This window comes from Microcaecilia unicolor, chromosome 2, assembly GCF_901765095.1.
Source record: "Microcaecilia unicolor chromosome 2, aMicUni1.1, whole genome shotgun sequence".
Taxonomy (NCBI): Eukaryota; Metazoa; Chordata; class Amphibia; order Gymnophiona; family Siphonopidae; genus Microcaecilia; species Microcaecilia unicolor.
In genome coordinates, this window is record NC_044032.1 from 343,425,019 (window position 1) to 343,447,722 (window position 22,704).

The window sequence follows — 22,704 nt, forward strand, 5'->3', positions numbered from 1 at the left end:
CTTAGTTGGATCAAGGGTTTCCTAACCATTAGAACATATCAAGTGAAATCAAGCTCAAACATATCACCACTGTGGAAAGCAGAATGCAGAGTACCTCAAGGATCACCACTATCACCGATTCTTTTCAACCTAATGATGACCCCATTAGCCAAATCCTTATCCAACCAAGGCCTTAACCCTTTCATCTATGCAGACGATGTCACAATATACATTCCTTACAAACGTGATCTGACAGAAATCACTAACAAAATCAAGCTCAGCTTGAATATCATGGACTCATGGGCAAACGCATTTCAACTAAAACTCAACACAGAAAAAAACACACTGTCTCATCCTCTCATCCCAATACAATACGAACAAACCCACAAACATAAACACCCCAGATTATACCCTCCCTATCTCAGACAGCCTGAAAATTCTCGGTGTTATAATCGACCGTAACCTCACACTAGAGAACCAAGTGAAATCTACAACAAAGAAAATGTTCCACTCAATGTGGAAACTTAAATGCGTGAAACCATTCTTCCCGAGGGAAACATTTCGCAACTTGATACAATCAATGGTACTAAGCCATGTAGACTACTGCAACGGAATTTATGCGGGATGCAAAGAACAAATTATAAAGAAACTTCAGACCGCTCAAAACACGACAGCCAGGCTTATATTTGGAAAAACGCAATTCGAAAGTGCCAAACCCCTCTGAGAAAAACTGCACTTACTCCCAATCAAAGAACGTATTGCTTTCAAAATCTGCACCCTGGTTCATAAAATTATCTACGGCGAAGCCCCGGGATACATGACAGACCTCATCGACCTACCAATCAGAAACACAACAGGATCAACACGAACATAACTAAATCTCCACTACCCAAGCTGCAAAGGACTCAAATACAAATCAACCTATGCATCTAGCTTTTCCTACATAAGCACACAACTATGGAACGCATTACCAAAATCCGTGAACACAACTTATGATCACCTAAACTTCCGGATATCATTAAAAACTAACCTGTTCAAAAACCCATACCCTACCGACCCAACTTAAATGCCTGTACCCTGCAACACAAGAAAACCAAAGCTCGTAATGGACATATAATAACTCTTCTTCTCTACGATTCCCTAATGTGTCTGAACACACGAACCTTATTCTACCACATTACTGTATTTGTTCATACCGGAATTGGCGAACGCCTTTACGGTACTATGTAAGTCACATTGAGCCTGCAAATAGGTGGGAAAATGTGGGATACAAATGTAACAAATAAAAATAAATAAACAAAATTTTGTCCCACCCTTCCACAACCCCAAATACCTGAGCCGGTGGAGTTCGCCAAACTCCACCAGTAGAAGCCCTCCTCCATCCAAAGCCCTGCAGTTGGTGGCGCCATTCCTGGGCCTTTGCCACACCAGCTGCTCCCCCCCCCCCCCACGCTTGTTTTTTTGTGAAACTGAGCATGTGTGAAGGATGACCACCCCCTGCACATGTTGAATTTCACAAAAAGCCAAGCGTGGGGGGTGGGGGGGGAGGTGTTGCGTGGCCATGGCAGCTGCAGCCCAGGAAAAGCGTGACCAACTTCCAGGCTTTGCATAGAGGTGGTCTTTCGCTGGTGGGGCTTGGGGATCTCCGCCAGTCAAAGCAGCACACAGCACCTCAATTTTGGGAGACCCCAGACCCAAATTGGAGATCCCAGGCCCCCCTGTAGATAACCACTGGTGCATTAACTCTCTTAGTTGTAGCTGTAAGAAAATTAATGGTATCAGGGTGGGAGAGAAATAAAAACATTAGTTATCAACCCTGTATCACAGGTTCATCATGTTAACTCTCTGGCAAACATTCCAACACTAAAACAGCCATTTAGATTCTGATTTCAGCTGGATCCAGGTGTAATTCTCACCTTATTCTTCTTGAGGCGAGAGGGGAACCTTGATCTTGAAGGAGGAGGACCTTATTCTTCAGGGCAGGGTTGGGAAGAAATAAAAGAGGCTGCTGTTTGGGGGGAGGGAGAGCAGGGGACAGCACAGGCAATGTTTCCGATCGATATCCAATATTTAATGCCAGCATCCACATAGCTAACCAAAATGAAGGCAGAGAAATACCACCATGATCCATCCCAGTCTGCATAACAAGGCAGCCAGAGCTGATTTCACCAGAACAGACAGCTTATACCCTTCTAAGCCTCGATATAAGTATAAAGGTCCTTTAAGGTTTGTTTTGGCTCCATCCTCTTTTGTCCATCCAATCAGGTGACCTAAGCTGTACCAGCCTTACCAGCTAGACTACACCTCTCTAAGCCCATATTAAAGCATGAAGGTCATTTAAGGTTTGCTTTTCCTCTTGCTTTTCTGGATAGTCAGAAGACAGGTACAACTTTGGCCTCATCAGCCAGGTGCCCCCTCTAAGCCCTGATGAAAGGGTGAAGGTAATTTAGGTTGGTGAATGCTTACTGATGAGCTATTATGTATTCTTTCTCTTTGTTAGGATGGTAATGTATTATGTGATCTTTAATTTATATTGCAGTTGCTTCCGTTATATTAAATTTTGATTGTATACTGCCTTGGCCTGTAAAGGCAGTAAAGTTAGGATTGTTATTAATGTGGTCTTACATGCCAGGCCAGCTAAGCAGACACCTGCACTGAATATTGCCTATAGCTGCTTAAGTCCTTGCTCCTCCCCTACCCACCTGCAACTAGGCTGTGCCACTGAACTAATGCTGCTGTATATTGGTGGGTAGCTAGCCACAAACAATTTAACATGGCAGCAGCCTCATCTGTCTGGTTAAATTGCTTTAAATATTAACTGGAATTTTTTTTTTTTTTACTATACGACTCCTGTTTAGCAAACTTACTTCTAGTCAGCTTAGTTTGGGTAAAAAAAAAAAAAAAAAACTGTCCCTGCTAAGTTTCTGAAGCAAAGCCCAAAAATATTTGCCTGAAATATTTTGCTCTTTGAGCACAGTTTGGACTAATATAAAAGACTGCTATGAGGAGCTGTACAGTAAAGGCTCCCCCTTCTTCCCTCATTCCCCAACCCCTGAAAACAAGACCCCACCCACTTTCCAAAAAAACACAAGGCCTCCTCCCCAGAACAAAAAAGGCCCAATTTTTCCCCCTTCCACCCCCTCCCCTTAGGAACAAGACCATTCATCACCCCCCCCCCCCCCCCCCCCCCCCGGCCGAGTAATAATAAAGCTGCATGTGGGGAATCCTGGCAAAAACCTCCAGATCTGGCTTTAATGAAAAAATATATATCTTTTATATATATATAAATAAAATGAAATAAAAAGTATAGATTGTTAGAAAAAGATCACCCATCCAAAAAAACAACACTAGCTAACCCTGCTTAGCTTAAGCAAAGTCCAAAACATTCTGCCTGAAATATCTATATATATAAAAGGCAAGACCAACGTTCTAGAAGCCTCCAGCCGGAAGTGTGAAGCGCCAGAGATATCCAGTTTCCCCATGAGTGAAGGAAAACAGCACAGCACGAAATCCCTCTCTCTGTAACAGTGGACTCAGAGGTGGGAGGGGAGAGAGATGCCCTCACTCTCTCTGTAACACAAACACAGAACAGCAGGAAACTTAACACTGAAGGACTGCACTCCAAGGGGGGAGGGGGAGGGAGAGAGGGCAGAGGGCAGGGAGGGACACACACTCCCACATGCACACTCTGAAGAAAACCTTGCTAGCCCCCGTTTCATTTGCATCAGAAACCGGGCTTTTTTACTAGTATATATATATATTTTTTCTTTTTTCAAATTTGTTTTATTATTTTCCATTAGAAACATAACAGTATCCACACTATATCCTTGTACAGAGATTAGAACTTCTCTTTCAACTAACATGTTTCCAACTATATATATTTTTTCAATCAGTGTGGCCCGAGTAATATTAGACTTCTATGCAGGCGCTGCATAGTTATATAAAAAAAAACCATTCTGGTTCTCCCCCTCTCCCTTCATGGAACAAGGCCTCCCCTTTTTCCTTCCCTCCTAAAGAACAATAAAGTTGGGACTTCTAGATCCTTCAGGTCCAGCTTTATTTAAAATGAGTAGGGGGGGGAAAGAAACCCTCCCCCAAATATTAAAAGCTTGATATCGCCTATTAAAAAGGGCACCCATCCAAACAATTAACTGTTTTACAGAAGTATATAAGTTAATGTTGGTTCTAAAAGTAAATGATTTTTCATCTTTTATTTAACAGAAAAAACCCGGAAACAGTCTTGAGCGGGTGAAACAATGGCGATAGTCAACGGCAAAAACAGGCGCCAGCATTTTGTAGTTGTGGCATAAATGTTGCACCAGCATTTAAGATAAGTCCAAATTTATACTGGTTAGTGCAAATTAGAAATTCGATAGTTAAAAATTAAAAAAAAGTTGGAAGGAGGTTTTTCTGACCACTGATGTGTTATAGCCCTGAGAAACACCTTTTTTTCTTGAGCGGTGAACTGTACAGAGAGGTCTTTTCCTCCTTTTAAGAAAATTATATACCTGGAATTTAACTAGTTCAAAAAGGAGCTCATTCTGAAGTGTTATGTTATACGGGTATAATATATCAGTCAACCCATGCTTTGAGGAGGGAGAGGCAGCAGCCCTTGCTTACAACTATGGCATGCAGTCTGTAACGGGCAGGTTGATTCTTGTCTATAGAGACGATTTGGAGAACATCGCAATACAACTTTAAGTAAAAATAATAAACTTGACCTTTTTCAGCCTGTGGGACTCCTTCCCTATCTTGGGTTGCCTCTGAACAGCTTCAGGCAATGTTGATTCTCATCAAAGTCAGGTGCAGAAAAGACATCCGGATCCAGCTTTAATATGAAGAACTCCCACCCCACTCCAAAAGGTTTTAGCTCTGCACTTCCCTACCTGAGGTCCTGGCTCTAGTTCTGGTTCCTCTGGGCTGTTCCAATCTTCCTTCTGTCTGGACCAGTTCGCCACGAAGCCCAGCACCAGTGCAATGTTACAGCCTAGCTGACGAATGTATAACCCTGTGATTGGCAAAGCTGCTCCTAATGTGATAGGCTGAGCTTTCTGCCCCAATAGCTCAGAACTAGCTATATCAAGGCTCTGCTGTCCACCCAACTAATTACTTGTTTGAAAAATCCTTTCAATGAAGAATCCTAATACTATTCTGCCCAATGGGACTGCAACAGGGCATGACATGGGAAACAGTAATGTCTGACCCAACCTACTCCCTTTTTTCTTACTCTAGTCTATTATATTGTCATCTCCTTACTTATCGGCTCCCCTCCACCTTTTGTTTCCTCTCTATTCTATACTATCCTATACATCAATGTGCTGTAAATCACTTAGCTGGACCTTCCCTCGCCCTTAATTGTCTTGTCTGTCTGTATTATTTTTAGATTGTAAGCTCTATTGAGCAGGGACTGTCTCTCTATGCCAGGTGTTCAGTGCTGCATGCGTCTGGTAGCGCTATACAAATGTTAATAATAATAATATCATCAAATAGACATAAACTTTAAAGTACATGCTACCTCATTTTCTAACTTACTGTTTGGCCCTAATGGATTACACGTGCTGTAGTAACTCCATCAAAACGAACTATTCATTTAGAGAGAGAAAGAGTGTGTGAATGTGTGTGTGGAAACAAAACAGCACAACATTCTTAAAGGCTACAAACAGAATATGTACTATTAATATTCCTGAAATACTGTATATTTTCATAAAGTCTAAGAACAATGCTAATTTTCATATTTGTTACCCTAGAAACCAGACCTATCTTCAGCCCGCCAGTATCAGAGTTCAGTATATCTAATTAAAACAATCTCTACCCAGAAAATGGTTTATAAATGTCTCGCACTATTATAAGGAACCAAACATCCCCCCTTTTTGGTGCCGACTTTGAGTTTCTGAGACATTCACCTGAGGGCTGAGTAGTACTGAATTAGGAAGGAAGGTGACAGGGCTTGGTAGGATATTGTATAATAGTGGTATCTGTCTAAAGGTCCAATTAAGTTGTTTTTAATGGTTGAGACTATATTGTTTGGACAAAGTTCAGGAAGGGATGGGGTAGCTCTGTCGAGCAGGGATTATCTCTTCATGTTCAAGTGTACAGCGCTGTATACGTCTAATAGCGTTATAGAAATGATAAGTAGTAGTAGGTTTGGGGGGGATAAGATACAAAACTTGGGACGATTAATGAATAGACTGATGTAATTCACTCTGATGTCTTATAAGCTGTTGAAATGTTGTTTACGAAGTTTTTGATTAAATCGTCAAATTAAAAGATTTAAACATAAATGTCTCATACTAAATTCTATGTAACAAAAGAGAGGGAACAAAGTACAAACTAAAGTCCAAACAAAAAAACAGCACCACGGGCCTTTAAAAATGGAACACAGTTCTTTAATGAATGAGCCTTGACAAAAAGACCCGACACGGGCTGTGTTTCGGTGACTAGCACCTGCGTCAGGGGTCACAGTGATGACGTGGAAAACTTGGGGAATAACTCGAATATATTCCTCTACAATATATTATTCCTTACCCCACGTCTCATGTAGTAAAAGCTACAAAGCACCAAGGCACTTTCACTTTCTGTATCAAAATGGATGAAAAAAAAAAAAAAAAAAAGTGAAAGTGCCTTGGTGCTTTGTAGCTTTTACTACATGAGACGTGGGGTAAGGAATAATATATTGTAGAGGAATATATTCGAGTTATTCCCCAAGTTTTCCACGTCATCACTGTGACCCCTGACGCAGGTGCTAGTCACCGAAACACGGCCCGTGTCGGGTCTTTTTGTCAAGGCTCATTCATTAAAGAACTGTGTTCCATTTTTAAAGGCCCGTGGTGCTGTTTTTTTGTTCATACTAAATTCTACCCATCTCTCATCAGTCACTTTCCCCTCCTTCTTACCTCTCACAGCCATTTTTATCATCATTGAGAGCTTTGCGAACACGCGTGATCTAGCGTCATCTTTTGGTCCCTTAACGTGTTTAACTTTGGACCATTTATTGTGCCCTGCTGAAGTGGTTGCGGACAGGTGGAGGCCTGTAGATTGTGTGCACTGAGAGGAACTGTGCTGAGGACAAGAGTCAAGTGGAAAACCACATCTGAAGGAAGATGCCTGGATTCCCAGTAGAGATGCCAGTAAACTCTTCTTGTATTGCCATTTCACTCTTCCAAAGACTGCAGCAGCCACAGCCATTTCAAATCTCTGTCTTCCTCCTTACTAAACCAATCACATTTCACATTCTTCAAGATGATTAGATTATTTTATTCCAGTACAGGTGGCATAAGCTGTAAAATGACAGTGTAGAAAAAAAGAGTTAATCAAAAGAAGGATAAGAGTATCTAGTTCACAGAAAAACAAAAGAACAAACCTCTCTTATACAAACTGCAAGATACTTGACATAGTACTATATTCCTGTGAAGTGCAAAATATGAGAAAAGGAAAAAGACTCTCACCCCAACCTCCACCCAATGTATATTCTTAGGGTATGAAGGAAATAACATGGGTCAAATTTTCTTCATCGGCATAAAAAACCCTTTTCTCGTTTAATCTTCCTAAAAACTTCACAGGAAGATCTTATTATTCATCGATCCAAAAAAAGGTGAAAAGGAGAGAAAAGAGCACTTAGCTTTAGACTTCTAAATTAATAGTAGACACAAACGTGCAAGAAAAGTCAGTCACACCGACTGTGGCCAGAGTTCTGCTACCGTGGGCTGTCTCAAGGCGTCCATGACAAATCAGTAACACCGAGCACAACTCGGGTTCAACACTGAGTGGACAACTCTTAACACAAGACATAGGTTAAAATCTAAACAATATACAACTTGCAACGGTAGTAATGTAGTATACATTACCGAGTGCTCCTGAAAGTTACTTCATGTAGGCAGGAGCACACAACCTATCAAACTGAGATTAAATGAACACAAATCGAGGATCACTACAGAGACTGCACAAGCCCCTTTGGTTGCTCATTGGCAACAATTAAATCATCATTGGCAAGATTTACATTTGCATATAACAGATAATATTACGACAGGGTGGGAGGATGGCCATGTGGAAAAATTGTTGAATTATCATGAGCAATTTTGGATTTATGCATTGCAAACAGTCGTTCCTATAGGGTTGAACGCAGAATTAGAACTGTCCACCCTAATTTAAATCTGTCTTTGATTGGTGGATGTCGGCATCAGCTGTTTTTAAAAGACTGAGCTGAACGCTGAGCTGCTATCTTGATGACATCAGAGTAGAGAGTTGCACGGGGACAGAAATGCGACCCGTCCCCGCCGGAATCAAACCCGTCCCCGCTCATCCCCGCCAGAATCTCACCCGTCCCCGTGAGTAATCTCCTCTGTCCTCGCCTGTCCCCGTGAGTGATCTCCTCCATCCCCGCCCGTCCCCATAAAAAAAGGAAGTATAAAGTACTGAGTGGAGTGGACAGGGGGCACACAATGCAGAGTAATACATTTAAAATGAATCAGTGAAAATATTTCTTCACTCATTAATATACTGAATCTTAGAAAAAGGGCAATAAATGCATAAAACAAATAGCAAAATGCCCTCCACAAAAGAAACAAGTGGGTATGCTAATGCTTTAGCTGCAGTAAAACAGCCAGTTCCCACCATGAGAGAAATAAACTGCCTATACACATATAAAAAAATAAAAGCAGTCAGCTTGATGAAGGATGTCTAAGTGTTAGGCGCTCAAGTCTCACCTTCGCTATGCCTCCAACACCCCCTTGAAATTTGGCCATCCCTGGCGCGATGGAGCAGTTAAGGACGCCCAAAATGGATGTTTCTCGGAGCACATCCATGCCTTTGCTCTGCCCGACACCCCCCTTGAAATTTGGCCGTCCCTGGCGCGACGGGCAGTTAAGGACGCCCAAAATGGACATTTCTTGGAGCACATCCACGCCTTTGCTTTGCCCGACACCCCCCTTGAAATTTGGCCGTCCCTGGCGCGACAGGGCAGTTGAGGGCGTCCTTCTTTTCCCGCTGGAGGAGAGCTTGGTGTCTCCACCCACTAAAAGAAGAAGGGGGTGACATGTTGGATTGAAGAACCCTCTATAGCCGACTCTACTTATTAAAAGCTAAGTACTATCCTATTAACAATAACTTTGAGATGCTTGGAGATTTCCACTGATGAAACACTAGTGATAAAAATATAAAGTCATTAAGTATAAAATATCCAGGGACCAGTGACAATATTGGGAAGGTCCTATGCGGTCTTGAAGTTAATTGATCGCTTGACACCCAAGCTGAGGTCCTTTAAATTTTCTTCAAGACAAGTGTATGTTTACTATTGGGTGTATTATACCACACTGCTTGTGAAATATAATTTGATTCCATAATTGATGAGACTAACATTTCTTAAAGCCAACATATTCTAGTTAATAAATTCAAAATAAACATGCTTTCTGTTTTTTATTTTATTTTTCTATTATTCTAGTCCCATGTTCTCTGTTTTGCTTTCCTGTCTTCTGCTCTCTTTCCATTGGCTGTTGTCCATTTGTCATGTCTTCAGTATCCTCTCTCCTCCTGTCTTGTTCCATTCCTTCACCACACTTGTCTAACATACTGAACTTTCCTCCCATTTTTCTTTTCTGCCTCTCAAACTTCATCCTCTCTCATCTTCCAGTTCTCCATCTCCTTTTTACTTTTCACCTACCTTTTACCTTTCCATCTCCTTCTCTCACCCCCAACTCTCTTCTGTCTCATCTCACTCCTTCCCCAGCCTCCTATTCTCTTCTCTCTTTCATCTACTATCTATTACCACATTTCTGCCCTCTATATTCACTAGCCTCTTCTCTCATCAACTTGACAACCCTCAACGGCTCAACTATTCCCAGTATCTCTCCCCCCCATCCAATATTTCTTTTTATCGCCCTCCCCAGGTCCACCATCCCTCTTCTCTCCTCCCTCCAGCCATTGCCGAATATCAGTGCCCCGGGTCCTCTCTCACCCCCTTCTCTAGTCTGCAGTCTGGCATCTCCCCCATCTCCAAACCTCTCCTCCCTTCCCCCATCTATCTTACAATGTGCACTTCTCTGTACAAGGCACTTGTAGTTGCAGTGATTTGCATAAGCTACCTTATGTCTTCCCTGTCAGACCCTTACGGAAGCAGGAAGTTAGGTCAGAAGGGGGCGGGAAATGGCAGATTAAAAATGTAAAGTGAATATGGTAGGTGCCAAAGTTTTTTAAAGATCCAAGAAGTTTGGTGATTTGTTAGGCCTACAATTAGTCAGGTAAAGATAGTTCCACAGGTCAACAAATACCCTACTCTGATTATTGTTCTGTCTACTTTCAGCAACAACGAGCTCTAAAGCAAATAAGCATTTGAAAATGAAGAAAATCAAATCATAAGATGGCTATCAATGTCAACTGTAAGAAACACTGCTAAGAAATGGCAATTATATGGAAATACTGAACACAAGTCAAGATCTGGTAGAACATGAAAAAACCTGACAGAATGGCCAAAACAGAACTGAACTGCAAAACAGAACCTCTTGCTTCAAAAGACCTGCAGAAAGTTTATAGCTCACACTGCCTAGATGTAGTCCACACTACAGTGTTACTTACACAATGATCTGCATGTGAGACTTGTTTGAAGGCAACCTTTTTAAACCTCACAAAAAAAACTCATCATCTAAAAGTACGCAAGTAAAGATTAATAAGCCTGAAACTTCTGAAACAAAAATCAAATGAAAAATGAACTGTTTGGACACAACTGCACAAGATACATTTGTAGGGGGGAGAAAAAGGTAAAGCATTTGAAGAAAAGAACACCTTGCCAACCAGAGCGGAATCTGTTATGCTTTGGAGTTTAGCATGTAATACAGAATCCACTGCAGAGAATAGATATAACAACAACATATTTTAAAACCTGATGTTTAAGTATTTAAAAGGTATTAACATACAAAACAATTCGTTTCTAGAGAGGGAGGAGCAGTAGAACCACATGAATTCGGGCTGCATGGTGATAAACTTAGGAGTAACATCAGGAAGTACTTTTTCATGGGTGGTGGATGTCTGGAATACCCTCCTAATAGTAGGACATTTTGAATCAGCTATTATACTTTATAATGAACCCAGGGGCTCGGCTGTGGGTTAATGGGATGCTCTTGGACCACTTTTCTGTCCAGCGTGGTACAAGATGGGGGTGTCCTTTGTCACCCTTACTTTTTGTGTTAACATTAACATATAGTGACAGAATTCAAAAACATGTGGAATAAATACAGAGGATGCCTATATAGAAAGGGGATGAAATCAAAACAAAACTGAGCTGTACTTAGACGGCAACTCCAGTAGTTGCGAAGTAAGACCAGTGCTGGGCAGATTTCTATGGTCTGTTTCCTGAAAATGGTAAAGACAAATCTGGACCAAATATGTATATTTTATATCACATTCACATCATATGCTACGAGTGTGGGTGTTGTCATCCCCTCCCCTATTGAAATGCACATCTTAAGGTTAAATTTAATGACTAAAATGTTGATAGCTAGCAACGTTGTTAGTCTAATCATGAATTGACAATAAATGTGACTAGGCTGTGGATAAAATAGAAAACCACTCTTCCAAGATTACATAATATATAACTGCCTTTCTGTGGCCGATATTGTGGCAAATTGCTGACTGCCATGTTTGTGATGCTAGTGTTTAATCATGAAGGAGTGTAAACCTGTAAAGACGGAAGGTGCGGCTCTGTCTTAATGAGCATATTGGATGGATCATGAAGGACTTTATCTGCCGTTATTTACTATGTTACGTAAAGCTAACGTCCCACAGTCAGTGAAGAAATTGAAGCTGAAAAGAAGTTGGATATTTCAGCAAGACAACAATCCCAAAGGTAAAATTAGTCCTTACCTGATAATTTTCTTTCCATTAGTCCCAACAGATCAATCCAGAGACTAGAGGGTTATATCCCTCTGCCAGCAGGTGGAGATAGAGAGAACTATATGGTCGTGTGCAGCCAGCTTAACCTCAGTATGACCAATACCAAAGCAGAAGAAGAATAGAAATCCAAGAGAACATCTCAACCGCTCTCATGGGAGATAACACACCAGTATCGCACTATGTAAGAAGTATATCCAAACTTGGAGCTGTGTCCTCCTTTTTAAAAAAATTTTTCTAAACGGACCAAACGGATCTAAACGGAAAGAACCTGTCCAAAATCAGGAACCAAGAACCTCAGACTGTAAACAGCTCCTAACAATAAACCAGGATATGCACGGAAAGAAGGGTGGGGCTCTGGATTGATCTACTGGGCCTAATGGAAAGAAAATTATGAGGTATGGACTAATTTTACCTTCCATGGTGTCCCACAGATCAATCCAGAGACTTGTGGGATGTACCAAAGCAGTCGTCAAGTAGGGTGAGACCATGCCACTCCCCAAAGCGAGGACTGAGGCTCCTAAGGCCGCATCCTGACGCGCAGTCACATCCAATCTGTAGTATTTGGTGAAAGTATGAACTGAAGCCCATGTGGCTGCTCTGCAAATGCCCTTCAATGACATCAAGCGTCACTCAGCAGCAGAAATAGCTTGTGCTTGCGTAGAATGTGCTTGCACCTACAAGGGAGGAGACCAACCCTTGGCAATGTAAGATGAACTGCCTCCCGAAGCCACCGAGTTACCGTGGCCTTCAATGCCATCTCACCCTTCTTTTGGCCCGCAAAGAGGACAAAGAAGTGATCCAAACAACAGAAATCATTAGTGGCCTCTAGGTAATGAAGGAGAACTCGTCAACCGTCCAGACATCACAGTGCCCAGAAGTTGGAAGGATAGTCTTCCTGGCGAAACGCCGGCAGTACTAGAAAGTGATTAAGATGAAAACGTGACACCATCTTGGGTAAGGACAGAACAGTCTGAATGGAAACACCCACCTTCGTAAAACAGAGAAAAGGATCCCTGCAAGACAACGCCTGCAGTTCAGACACCCACCTGGCTGAAGTGACTGCCACCAAGAAAACCGTCTTCAACATAAGGTCCTTTAGGGACAAATGACCCAAAGGCTTGAACTCTGTTGACGCTGTCATGTTGCCCAAAAGGACCCACACAGGACGACCCTGTAGTATTGGAAGAAAATTCCGGAGTGCCAAGCAAATTGCTCGCAACTCCAAGCATTTGATCGACCAGGACGCCTTCACTGTGGACCAAGTCCCCTGGGTTGTCTGACCAAGGCAATGTGCTCACCAACCGGAGAGGCTGGCATCTGTGGTAACAACCATCCAATCTTGTGCCACAAGGGAAGCACCCCTTGTCAGGTTCTGCAAGGTCAACCACCAGCGCATGGCCAAACGGGCATGCGAAGTCCACGGAATCTCAAACAGGTAATCCTCCGACAGAGGAGACCAACGGCTGAGTAGCAGCGCCTGCAGGGGCCGCATATGAAACCTGGCACCAGAGCACCACGTCCAATATGGCCGTCATGGAACCCAATACTTGCACAAAATCCCATGCCCCGGGAGCCAGAACTCGCAAGAGTCCCTCCAGCTGACTTTGGAACCGCATGGGAGACAGGTGACATTTGGGCAGGTTGATCATCCAACTGAGGGAGCGCAACAGCCTGATCACTCTGTTGCCTGTCAACTCTCCTTTTAATATGGTGCCCAAATGAGCCAATCGTCGAGATAAGGATGGACCTGAACCCCCTCCTTTCTGAGGAAGGCTGTCACGACCACCAAGACCTTAGAGAACGCCCTGGGTGCCGTAGCCAGTCCGAAGGCCATAGCATGGAACTGGAAGTGCTGACCGAGCACCGCAAAATGAAGGAAACGCTGATGAGGCCAAATAGGAATGTGCAAATACGCCGCCTTGAGATCGTGGGTGGTCAAGAACTCTGCCAGTTGTACTACCACAATGACCGACTGCAAAGTTTCCATCCAAAAGTGGCAAACCCACAAGGTTTTGTTTACACTCTTGAGATCGAGAATCAGATGAGAGGAGCCGTCCTTCTTGGGCACCACGAAGTAAATAGAGTAACGGCCGAGGCCTAACTCCAATTGTGGTACAGACCAAACTGTGCCTAGCTGCAGCAAGTTGGCAAGGGTCTCCCAGACCACCGCCCTTTTGGCGGCAGTCTTGTAGGGCAACTCCAAGAAAAACATCCCCCGAGGACAGGCAAACTCGAGTTTGCAGCCATCTCGGATGACCTCCAAGACCCAGCCATCTGGTTACCCTGGTCCATTCACCCAGAAAACGGGACAGCTGTCCCCCCAATTATCGACTGAAGATGGACCAGGGCCCCATCACTGGGAAGATCTAGAAGCGGGCTGTGCTCTAGATCCAGAGGTAGCTGAACTGTGCTCCCCTCGAAAGGACTGCGACTTCTGCATAAAAATCTTTATATGACTGTTTCCAATGAAATAAATTGACTATACACCATTTTGGGTCTGAAGCCAATCAGACAATCAATGTGGAATAATGATTCAGATAAATAATAACTGGGGATAATCAGGTTAATACCACGTTTTCTTTGTGCACTGTTGTTTAATTGATCTCCTTGTCTTGTTTCACTCTCCCTATTTTGTGGTCTAAGGAAGAGTATAGAATTACCTGATTGAAATAATTCTTTTATTATTTTGTCTGTATTTCTGGCAAGTTATTTTAGTGCTTGCAAAATTAAATTGTTATAAATAAAATTTAAAAAAAAATCTTTATATGACTCTGTGATGTGGTGCAGCGTGAGATATTCTTTCAGGGGCTTCAGCTCCCGACTCTGACCCAGGAACACCTAGACTCTCTAAATACACCCAGGGTACAAAAATTCAAGCTACTATTAAAAAACTCAAACTAGCTGAAGCACCTGGACCAGACGGGCTGGGTCCTGAATTCTACAAACTTTTGGGGGTTCAGATTATTGGCCCATTCTGAGATTTATGTCACGCCTTGTGCTCCCCAGGTCAGTCCATGGGTATTTTGACTCATGCCTCCATAATAGTCTTACCTAAACCTGGACGTGCCATGGAGCTGGAAGGAGAGATGAGACAGAAGAATGCTAGGTAGGGAAAATGGTGTGGCAATCCAGGGGCTCGCTATTCAGGTTGACAACTTGTTTGGGGGGCAATGTCCTCCCTAGGCCCCCCCAAACTATGCCCATGGGGGTAAGACAAGTGTGCCTCCTTTGGGTGGTTGCATGTTATTTTGTGAGCAGCTGGCAACATTACCATTAGCATGTAGACAAGAGGCAGCATACAGTGGAGGGGGGCCTATAATTACTGTCAGAGTATCAGAACTATTTACCATCTTCCTGCAGGGGTGGAAGAGGGAACAGACCACCAGAAAGCTCTAAACTGCCTCTATTCCCAAATCTGTAGGGCATGCGCCAAACCAGAACTAAGACCTGCAACTATGGCAGAGGTACATCATGCAACACCTTTTGGTCTGCCTATTGACTGAAGGTGGCACCTGGGATCTTTCCGAGGCCAACTCTTGAGTGTTGAAATGTGCCTGTGACAAGAAATATCAATTTGGTTGATTTTTACATTACAAGGTAATCAATATTCATTGTGCCACACTAAATAAAAATGGCTTGGCTGCCACGCTTTGAACTGCATTGCAACTCCATCCAACTAGGTTAAGATTGGGTACACTGCAGAAGTGGAATGTGCAAACCAACAGAGAAAGGAAATATAATATAGCTGCTACTACAGAACTGGCAGCATTGAGGGTACATCTTATACAAGGTACCCATCTAGTCCTAGAATGGCAAGGATCACCTGTGCTACCCAGTCTGTCTAGAAAGAGGTGGAGGTAGCAGAGACCAGTGGGGTAGCTTGGCAACTCTGGGACTGCTCCACTTAGGCTTACCATATAACTCCAGAAAAAGGAGGACACTGATCCAGTCTGGATTTTGCTTCCAATTGAAAGCAATGGAAGTAAAACCCAGATTGGATCAATCTGTCCTCCTTTTTCTGGAGTCATATGGTAACCCTAGCTCCACTTATTATTACTCTCTGTGCTGCGTTCCCCCGCACCCTCCAGGTTATGTATTAGAGACCACAATAGCACAACTGAATATTTCACAAAGGTACGAAGTCACGTCCTCACACACAGTCGGGGATCGATCGGTTTCCCCTCCCCGTGATCTGTCATCTCTCTATGTTCCTCCACTCCCCTCCTTTTCCGTGAAACGGCACCAATCCCCGGTCTTACTCATACCTGAGGTCGCACAACTTTCTTTCTCCGGTGTCCCGTTGCCTATGATATACAACTTCTACATTCCACCTTGGCCTTACTGGAAAAAAATAGGAAGTTGCGTCAGAAGAGAGCGCAGCAAAAGGAGGTTTAGAGTTAGACAGGAGACCAAGTGACGTCAAAACGTTGAAACCAATTAGGTAAGTCTCAGTTTTCCCTTCCCCGCGCAGCCGTCAACGCCATACTCTCAAAGCAGCTAATCTATGAGCCCCTGCATCCACATGGTCGCTTTATTTTTAGTACCATTTGTATTGTATCTCACTTATATTTCAAACATGCCGGCTTCTGCAGCATACGGATGCACACAGAGGAAGTATTTGTTGTAAATCGTAATAAAGTGTGTCATTTGGAGGGGCTGGTTATAGGGACATCCTAGCACATTATATATTCGTGCAGAGATTTTTTTTTTCTCCTGGTAAAGGGCCACTGAAACAGACATTATGTTATGAGAATCAGGTGCTCAACATTCAGTTTCTATTTATTTGTTGCATTTGTATTCCAGATTTTCCCACCTATTTGCAGGCTCAGTGTGGCTTACAATGTTCCTTCATGGCATTCGCCATTCCAGAGTAAAAGATACAATTGGTATTACATAAAGAACATGGATAACATAATAGATATTTAAACCCCACATTAAACATGAATTTGGTTGAAACCTGTGAGCATTTAAAATTTTTATCCCTATGCCTAGGTCAAAAGAAAAAGATGGCATACAGAATGGGCTGTATTTTGTACCACTGGATATTTTAACAGGGTGAATTAGGATTTCTTGAAGTAGTAGAAATCAGCTATTATTGGGGTTGGAAGAGTAGAGGGTGGTGGTGAGCACGGTTATTATAGCTGCTCACTGTTATTATTGTTTTCTATTTGTAATTTATAAACAATAGTTGCATAGCATATTGTTCCTTTTTATACTTTAATAAAAAGTTTTAAATATAAAATCATAATTGTTCGAGGCTTCTGCAAATGAGGACAGAGCCCTTAGGGACGGGGACAGAACCTGCGGGGATGGGGCAGGGATGGAGATAGGGCCTGCAGGGATGGGGCAGGGACAGAGACAGACCCTGCAAGGATTGGGTGGGGATGGAGACAGAACCCACGGGGACAGACTTTGTCCCTGTGTCATTCTGTAGTCCAGAGTCAGTCTAAATGTGCCAACATTGTCCAGTTCAGCACACTATTAGCCGCCAAAGATAATTATGTTCAATGGAAAATAAATCTGTTGGCTCAGGCTGCCTGCTATGTGAATATTCCATCGTTTCATTATTGCTACCACATATTACATATGGGCATTTGGTTTAAATTTTGATTGTTTTAATTAATTCATTTATTTATTAGGATTTATTTACCGCCTTTTTGAAGGAATTCACTCAAGGCAGTGTACAGTAAGAATAGATCAAACATGAGCAATAGACAATTACAGCAGTAAAAATATTCGAACAACAATACAAAGTATAGCATGGTATACTACTTGCAATGACAATACAATATGTACTAGAACATTATAACTGGTAGTGAAGGGTAAGGCAAAGTTGTAACATAAGAAAGTAGGAAGAATTAGAAAGTAAGGTGACTGATTTGAAGAAAGTTGCACATCAGGTCAGAGAGATGGTTAAATATCATCTCAGCTAGGGTAGGAGTGGATAAACATGTCCCGCTGCAGTATGTGCAGCCTGAGCCAATCCTTGCTTGCGAGTATCACATCGTGTAATGTCTTTTGGAGAGGGTGTAGTTAGTGAAAGTCCTTGGGAGGACCTTAGTGTCCTTGGCGGTGTGTGGAGGATCATCCTATTCTTCAGATACTCGGGGCCATTTCCTTTCAGAACCTGATGTGAACCCAGCCAGCAAGAATAAGTTGTGTATCAGTACTTACATACACATGGTTTGCTTTTTAAACCCAAAGGTGAATCTTAAGGATGGTTGGACAATTAGGTATAAATTGTGTTGTTTCTGACTTTACTTGATTTGGAGTGCTTTGGGCCTGTGGATCTGTACATCAGCTGTCTGGAATCTTGGAAGATGGAAATAAGGAAGTAAAAATTAAATTCTGGATGTACTCTATAGAAGTTGTTGTTTACTTTTGCAATGTAATGGATGCCTATTCTGGTGTGTGCATGTGCTAATCTTTGAATAACTGCCTATACTTATGGCTATGAATTCTTTACATGTGGTATCATTAAAGGGCAAACTTTTAAATGCCCAGTTGGGTATATATGCTAATCTCAACTTTCTTAAATGTTTCAGATATATCCATTTGTTCCCATGATATAACTGAATTATGTTATTCTGTCTCACTGTATTTTCAAATGTAAGCCACATTGAACTCTACTTTGCTTTGGATAATGTGTGATAAATGTAAAAAAAAATCCTTTATCCTCCACCTTTTAAGCCACTGCCTACCTACTGGATAGTGATGGCACAAGGAAAGCAAGTTTGGTCCCGTGAAGATTAACTCAAAATAACCTGTTCCTTAGCTGATCCCTAGTATTACCATATTGAAAATGCGACCATACCATGCCTCTGTGGTTATGTTCCACTAATAAGTTAAACAATTTACTGGATTTTTTTAAAGGATTATATACATTTAGGATGCATGACTAGGAATAAAAACACATACTGATTTATGCAATATCACAATTCATCATGTACAGTCACAAAACAACCTTTTAGGGTGGATAGTGTTCACAATGAGCTCCTTGTATTATCAAGCAGATAAAGAGTTTTCAGTTTTAGCACAGTATAAGTCATCACAAGAACAAAATATAAGAAAACCAATGGGCTATAATAGGGGCTTATAGCCCATTTATGTTTAAACAAAAGAGATCTGCATGAAACAAAATATTTATTTTTATTTTGACGTAAAAAACCACTTGCCCCTGAAACATGTTCAAAACAGAATAATCCATTTGTGTATCTAAAAGGTAAACTTCTACAAAATAGATGATGTGATTCCATGTGCCCCAATTAAAGGAGGGTTTAATTCTACTTCCATTTAATTTCAGTATATTCCATCATCTTTATAACACCAGGCTTCTCAAGGCAGATTACAACAACAGTTAAGATGAAACCATCAGGAAACTGGCTATCCTCACTGAAATCTGGCCATCTGTATTGTATAGAAGAACAGTGAAGAAAAATGAGCACAAACTAGAGTTTATAATTGCTGTTTCTACCAGCTACAATCATTTTTTATTTATTTTCTCCACCTTTTAAGGCACTGTCTGTCCAATTGAAACAGCTTTAGACTTGTTACAGATGGACCAACAATAAAGAATGACAACCTGGATTCAGCAGCTCATAGGTTTGTTTTGAGTGTATGCAGAACCAAATTGGCTTCCTTACAGTTTGATTCCAACAGAACAGAAGACAGCATAACGTCAAAAAGTTGAAGCCACTTAGGTTAGTCTGTGTTTCCCCTTCCTCACTCAGCTGTTGGGGGAAACACAGACTAACCTAAGTGGCTTCAACTTTTTGACGTTATGCTGTCTTCTGTTCTGTTGGAATTAGAGAGCTGCACGGCTTCCGTCCCTGCGGGAATCCCGCGGAACCCGCGGGATTCCCGCGGGGAAGGAGGCAGTTCCTGCGGGGTTCCCGCAGGGATGGAAGCAGTTCTGCGGGGTTCCCGTGGGGACGGAGGCAGTTCCTGCGGGGTTCCCGCGGGGATGGAACCAGTTCTGTGGGCTTCCCGTGGAAGTGTAAGCTGCACCTGCACCAGCCTCTCATCTACCGAATACCAATTTATTTGAGTGCTGTCTCTTCCTCCTCTTCTTCCTTGCTTTAACAGCATAAATGTGGAAAGTCTTCCATTAAGGAGGTGGTAGAGTCACAAATGATGACGGAATTCAAAAAGGCATGGGATGAACACAGAGGATCTCTAATTAGAAAATGGAAGTTATATAAATGCTAACCTTAAATGGCTGCATGTGTGTGGATATGTCAAGTGACACTTAGATGGCGACTCTGGCTGTGATGAACTAGAGCTGATACCTGGCAGACTTGTATGGTCTGTGTCTCATACATGGCAATCTGGTGTAGGATGGGCTGGAAAGGGCTTAGACAGCAACTTCAGTGGCTGGAACATAAGGACAGTGCTGGACAGACTTTTACGGTCTGTGTCCCACAAATGAGAACATGAATAGGCTGGAGTGGGCTTCGATGGCAACTCCAGCAGTTGGAACATAAGGATGGGGCCAGATAGACTCCTGTGGTCTTTGTTCCAGAAACACGAAAGAAAGACCATAATCAAGTATATAATATCACACTCGTTGATTTAATGATGAATTGATCATGAGTGTGACTATTGGGCAGAGTGGATGGACCGTTCAGGTCTATTTGCTGTCACTTACTATGTTACTGTTAATCCTCTTTGCTCCCAGGCTGGTGCACAGACCTCAGCTCTGACACAGGCACGAGAATCAGATGTCACCTGACCTACTGGCGCGTGCATGTGGCGGCCTCTCAGCACACACTGCCAGTGAATCAGAGACAAATCTTACATGTGCGCACCAGAGTGTTCTAAGTTCCAACTTCCATTCCTTCCTTGCCTACAGTGCTGTGGCTGAAATCCAGAAAGGGGGCTGACTGGAACTTTTATGTACTATTAAATTCTTACGGGGATGGGTGGGGATGGGTTAAATTCTTGCGGGGACGGGTTGGGATGGTTTTAATTTTTGCGGGGATGGGTGGGGACGGGTAAGAATCCAGCGGGGATGGGTGGGGATGGGTAAGATTCCAGCAGGGACGGGCGGGGAAGGGTAGGATTTCTGTCCCCGTGCAACTCTCTAGTTGGAATCAAACTGTAAGGAAGCCAATTTGGTTACTCCCTGTTTCCACTCCCCCGCACAGCCATCATTGCCATACACTCAAAACAAAGCAGAGTAACCAAATTGGCTTCCTTACAGTGGACTAGACAGGCTCACTTCCACTCCTGTCTATTAAACCTCCTTGAGGAGGTTTGATTCCAACCTCCTTAGTTTGATTGAGAACAGAAGACAGCATAACGTCAAAAAGTTGAAGCCACTTAGGTTAGTCTGTGTTTCCCCTTCCTCACTTAGTTGTCGTTCTGCGTACACTCAAAACAAACAAACCTATGAGCTGCTGAATTCACATTGTCATTCTTTATTGTTGGTAGCATTTTTATGTAATCTCACTTATATTTTCAAACATGCCAGCTTGTGCACCAAACGGATATCCACAAAGGAAGTATAATAACAGAATAACGTTTCATAGGTAGAGCAGTAATTTGTTATAAATCATAATCAGTGTGTAATTTGGAGGGGCTGGTTAAAGGGACACCCTAGTATGTGTTATATTCTTGCAGAAATCTTTTTTTTCTCCTGGTAAAGGACCACTAAAACAGACATCATGTTATGAGAATTATTTTTATTTTATTTTTTTATTTGTTACATTTGTATCCCACATTTTCCCACCTATTTGCAGGCTCAATGTGGCTTACATAGTACCGTAAAGGCGTTCGCCAATTCCGGTATGAATACAGTAATGTTGTGGTAGAATAAGGTTTGTGTCTACAGACACATTAGGGAATCGTAGAGAGGAAGAGTTGTTATTATATATATATTATATGTCCATTATGAGCTTTGGTGCTCAACATTCAGAGTTTATATTTATTTATTTAGGGGCCCTTTTACAAAGGCGCACCAAAAACTGGACTGCGGTAGTGTGGGTGTGTGATTTTGGTGTGCCAGACCCTTATTGTATCGCATCTGGAAAAAAGGGATTATTTTAATGGGCTGTGTGAGAAATGTGTAAATATATTGCTTTTTCATTTAAAATGGATGTGCAGCAAAATGAAAATCAGCACGCATCCATTTTTGGCCTGAGACCTTACTGCCATCCATTGACTTAGTGGTAAGGTCTCACGCACTACCCAGGCAGTCAGCATGCAGTGCACCCCCGGTAGAAAATATTTTCTACTGCAAGTTTTCGGCATGCACCAAATTCAGAATTAGCGCCCGAGGCACATGGTAGCCAGGAAGTAATGTTGATTTGGCACACACTGGATGCACATAGGCCCTTATGCGACTTTCTAAAAGGGCCCCTTACTTATTTATGGCATTTAAATCCCACATTAAACATGAATTAGGTTGAAACCTGGGATCATTAAAATCTTTTTTTTGTCCTGTGCTTAGATCAAAAGAGAAAGATGGTTTGTGGGAACTTGCTCCTTTTATTTTGTGGAATGCAGTGGTATATTATAAAAATGCACTTAGGGGGTCTTTTACTAAAGATTAGCTTGAGTTATCTGCAGCAAGGTCCATTTTATTCCTATGGGCCCTGCTGCAGATTAACTCAATCTAATCTTTAGTAAACGACTCCCTTAATGTTTATTACTACTATTTAAAAGAGAGATAATCAGTAATGAGGGCAGAACCACCTTCATGCAGAAGTCCAGAGTCAATTTTCCAGCTCTGTGAGATATATTTATTTCTTCTTCAAGTTATTTTTCAACATCATTTTTTTCAGTTATTACTCAAATGCAAACACAATTAAAATGTGAATTACTAAATTTGGATGTTACTGAATT

General features: G+C 42.2%; 1 protein-coding gene across 1 annotated transcript in view; it reads right to left on the minus strand.

Annotated features, from left to right (window-relative positions):
• Positions 1 to 16,228, minus strand: part of LOC115463696 (translational activator of cytochrome c oxidase 1) — a 77,714-nt gene extending 61,486 nt beyond the window's left edge. Inside the window, exons 1-2 of the mRNA XM_030194416.1 lie at positions 16,125 to 16,228; positions 6,873 to 7,256 (exon numbers count right to left, since the gene is read on the minus strand). Coding sequence (XP_030050276.1) covers positions 6,873 to 7,164 — 292 coding nt within the window. The 5' untranslated portion in view covers positions 7,165 to 7,256; positions 16,125 to 16,228. The remainder of the gene's footprint in view (positions 1 to 6,872; positions 7,257 to 16,124) is intronic.
• Positions 16,229 to 22,704: the final 6,476 nt, after the last annotated feature.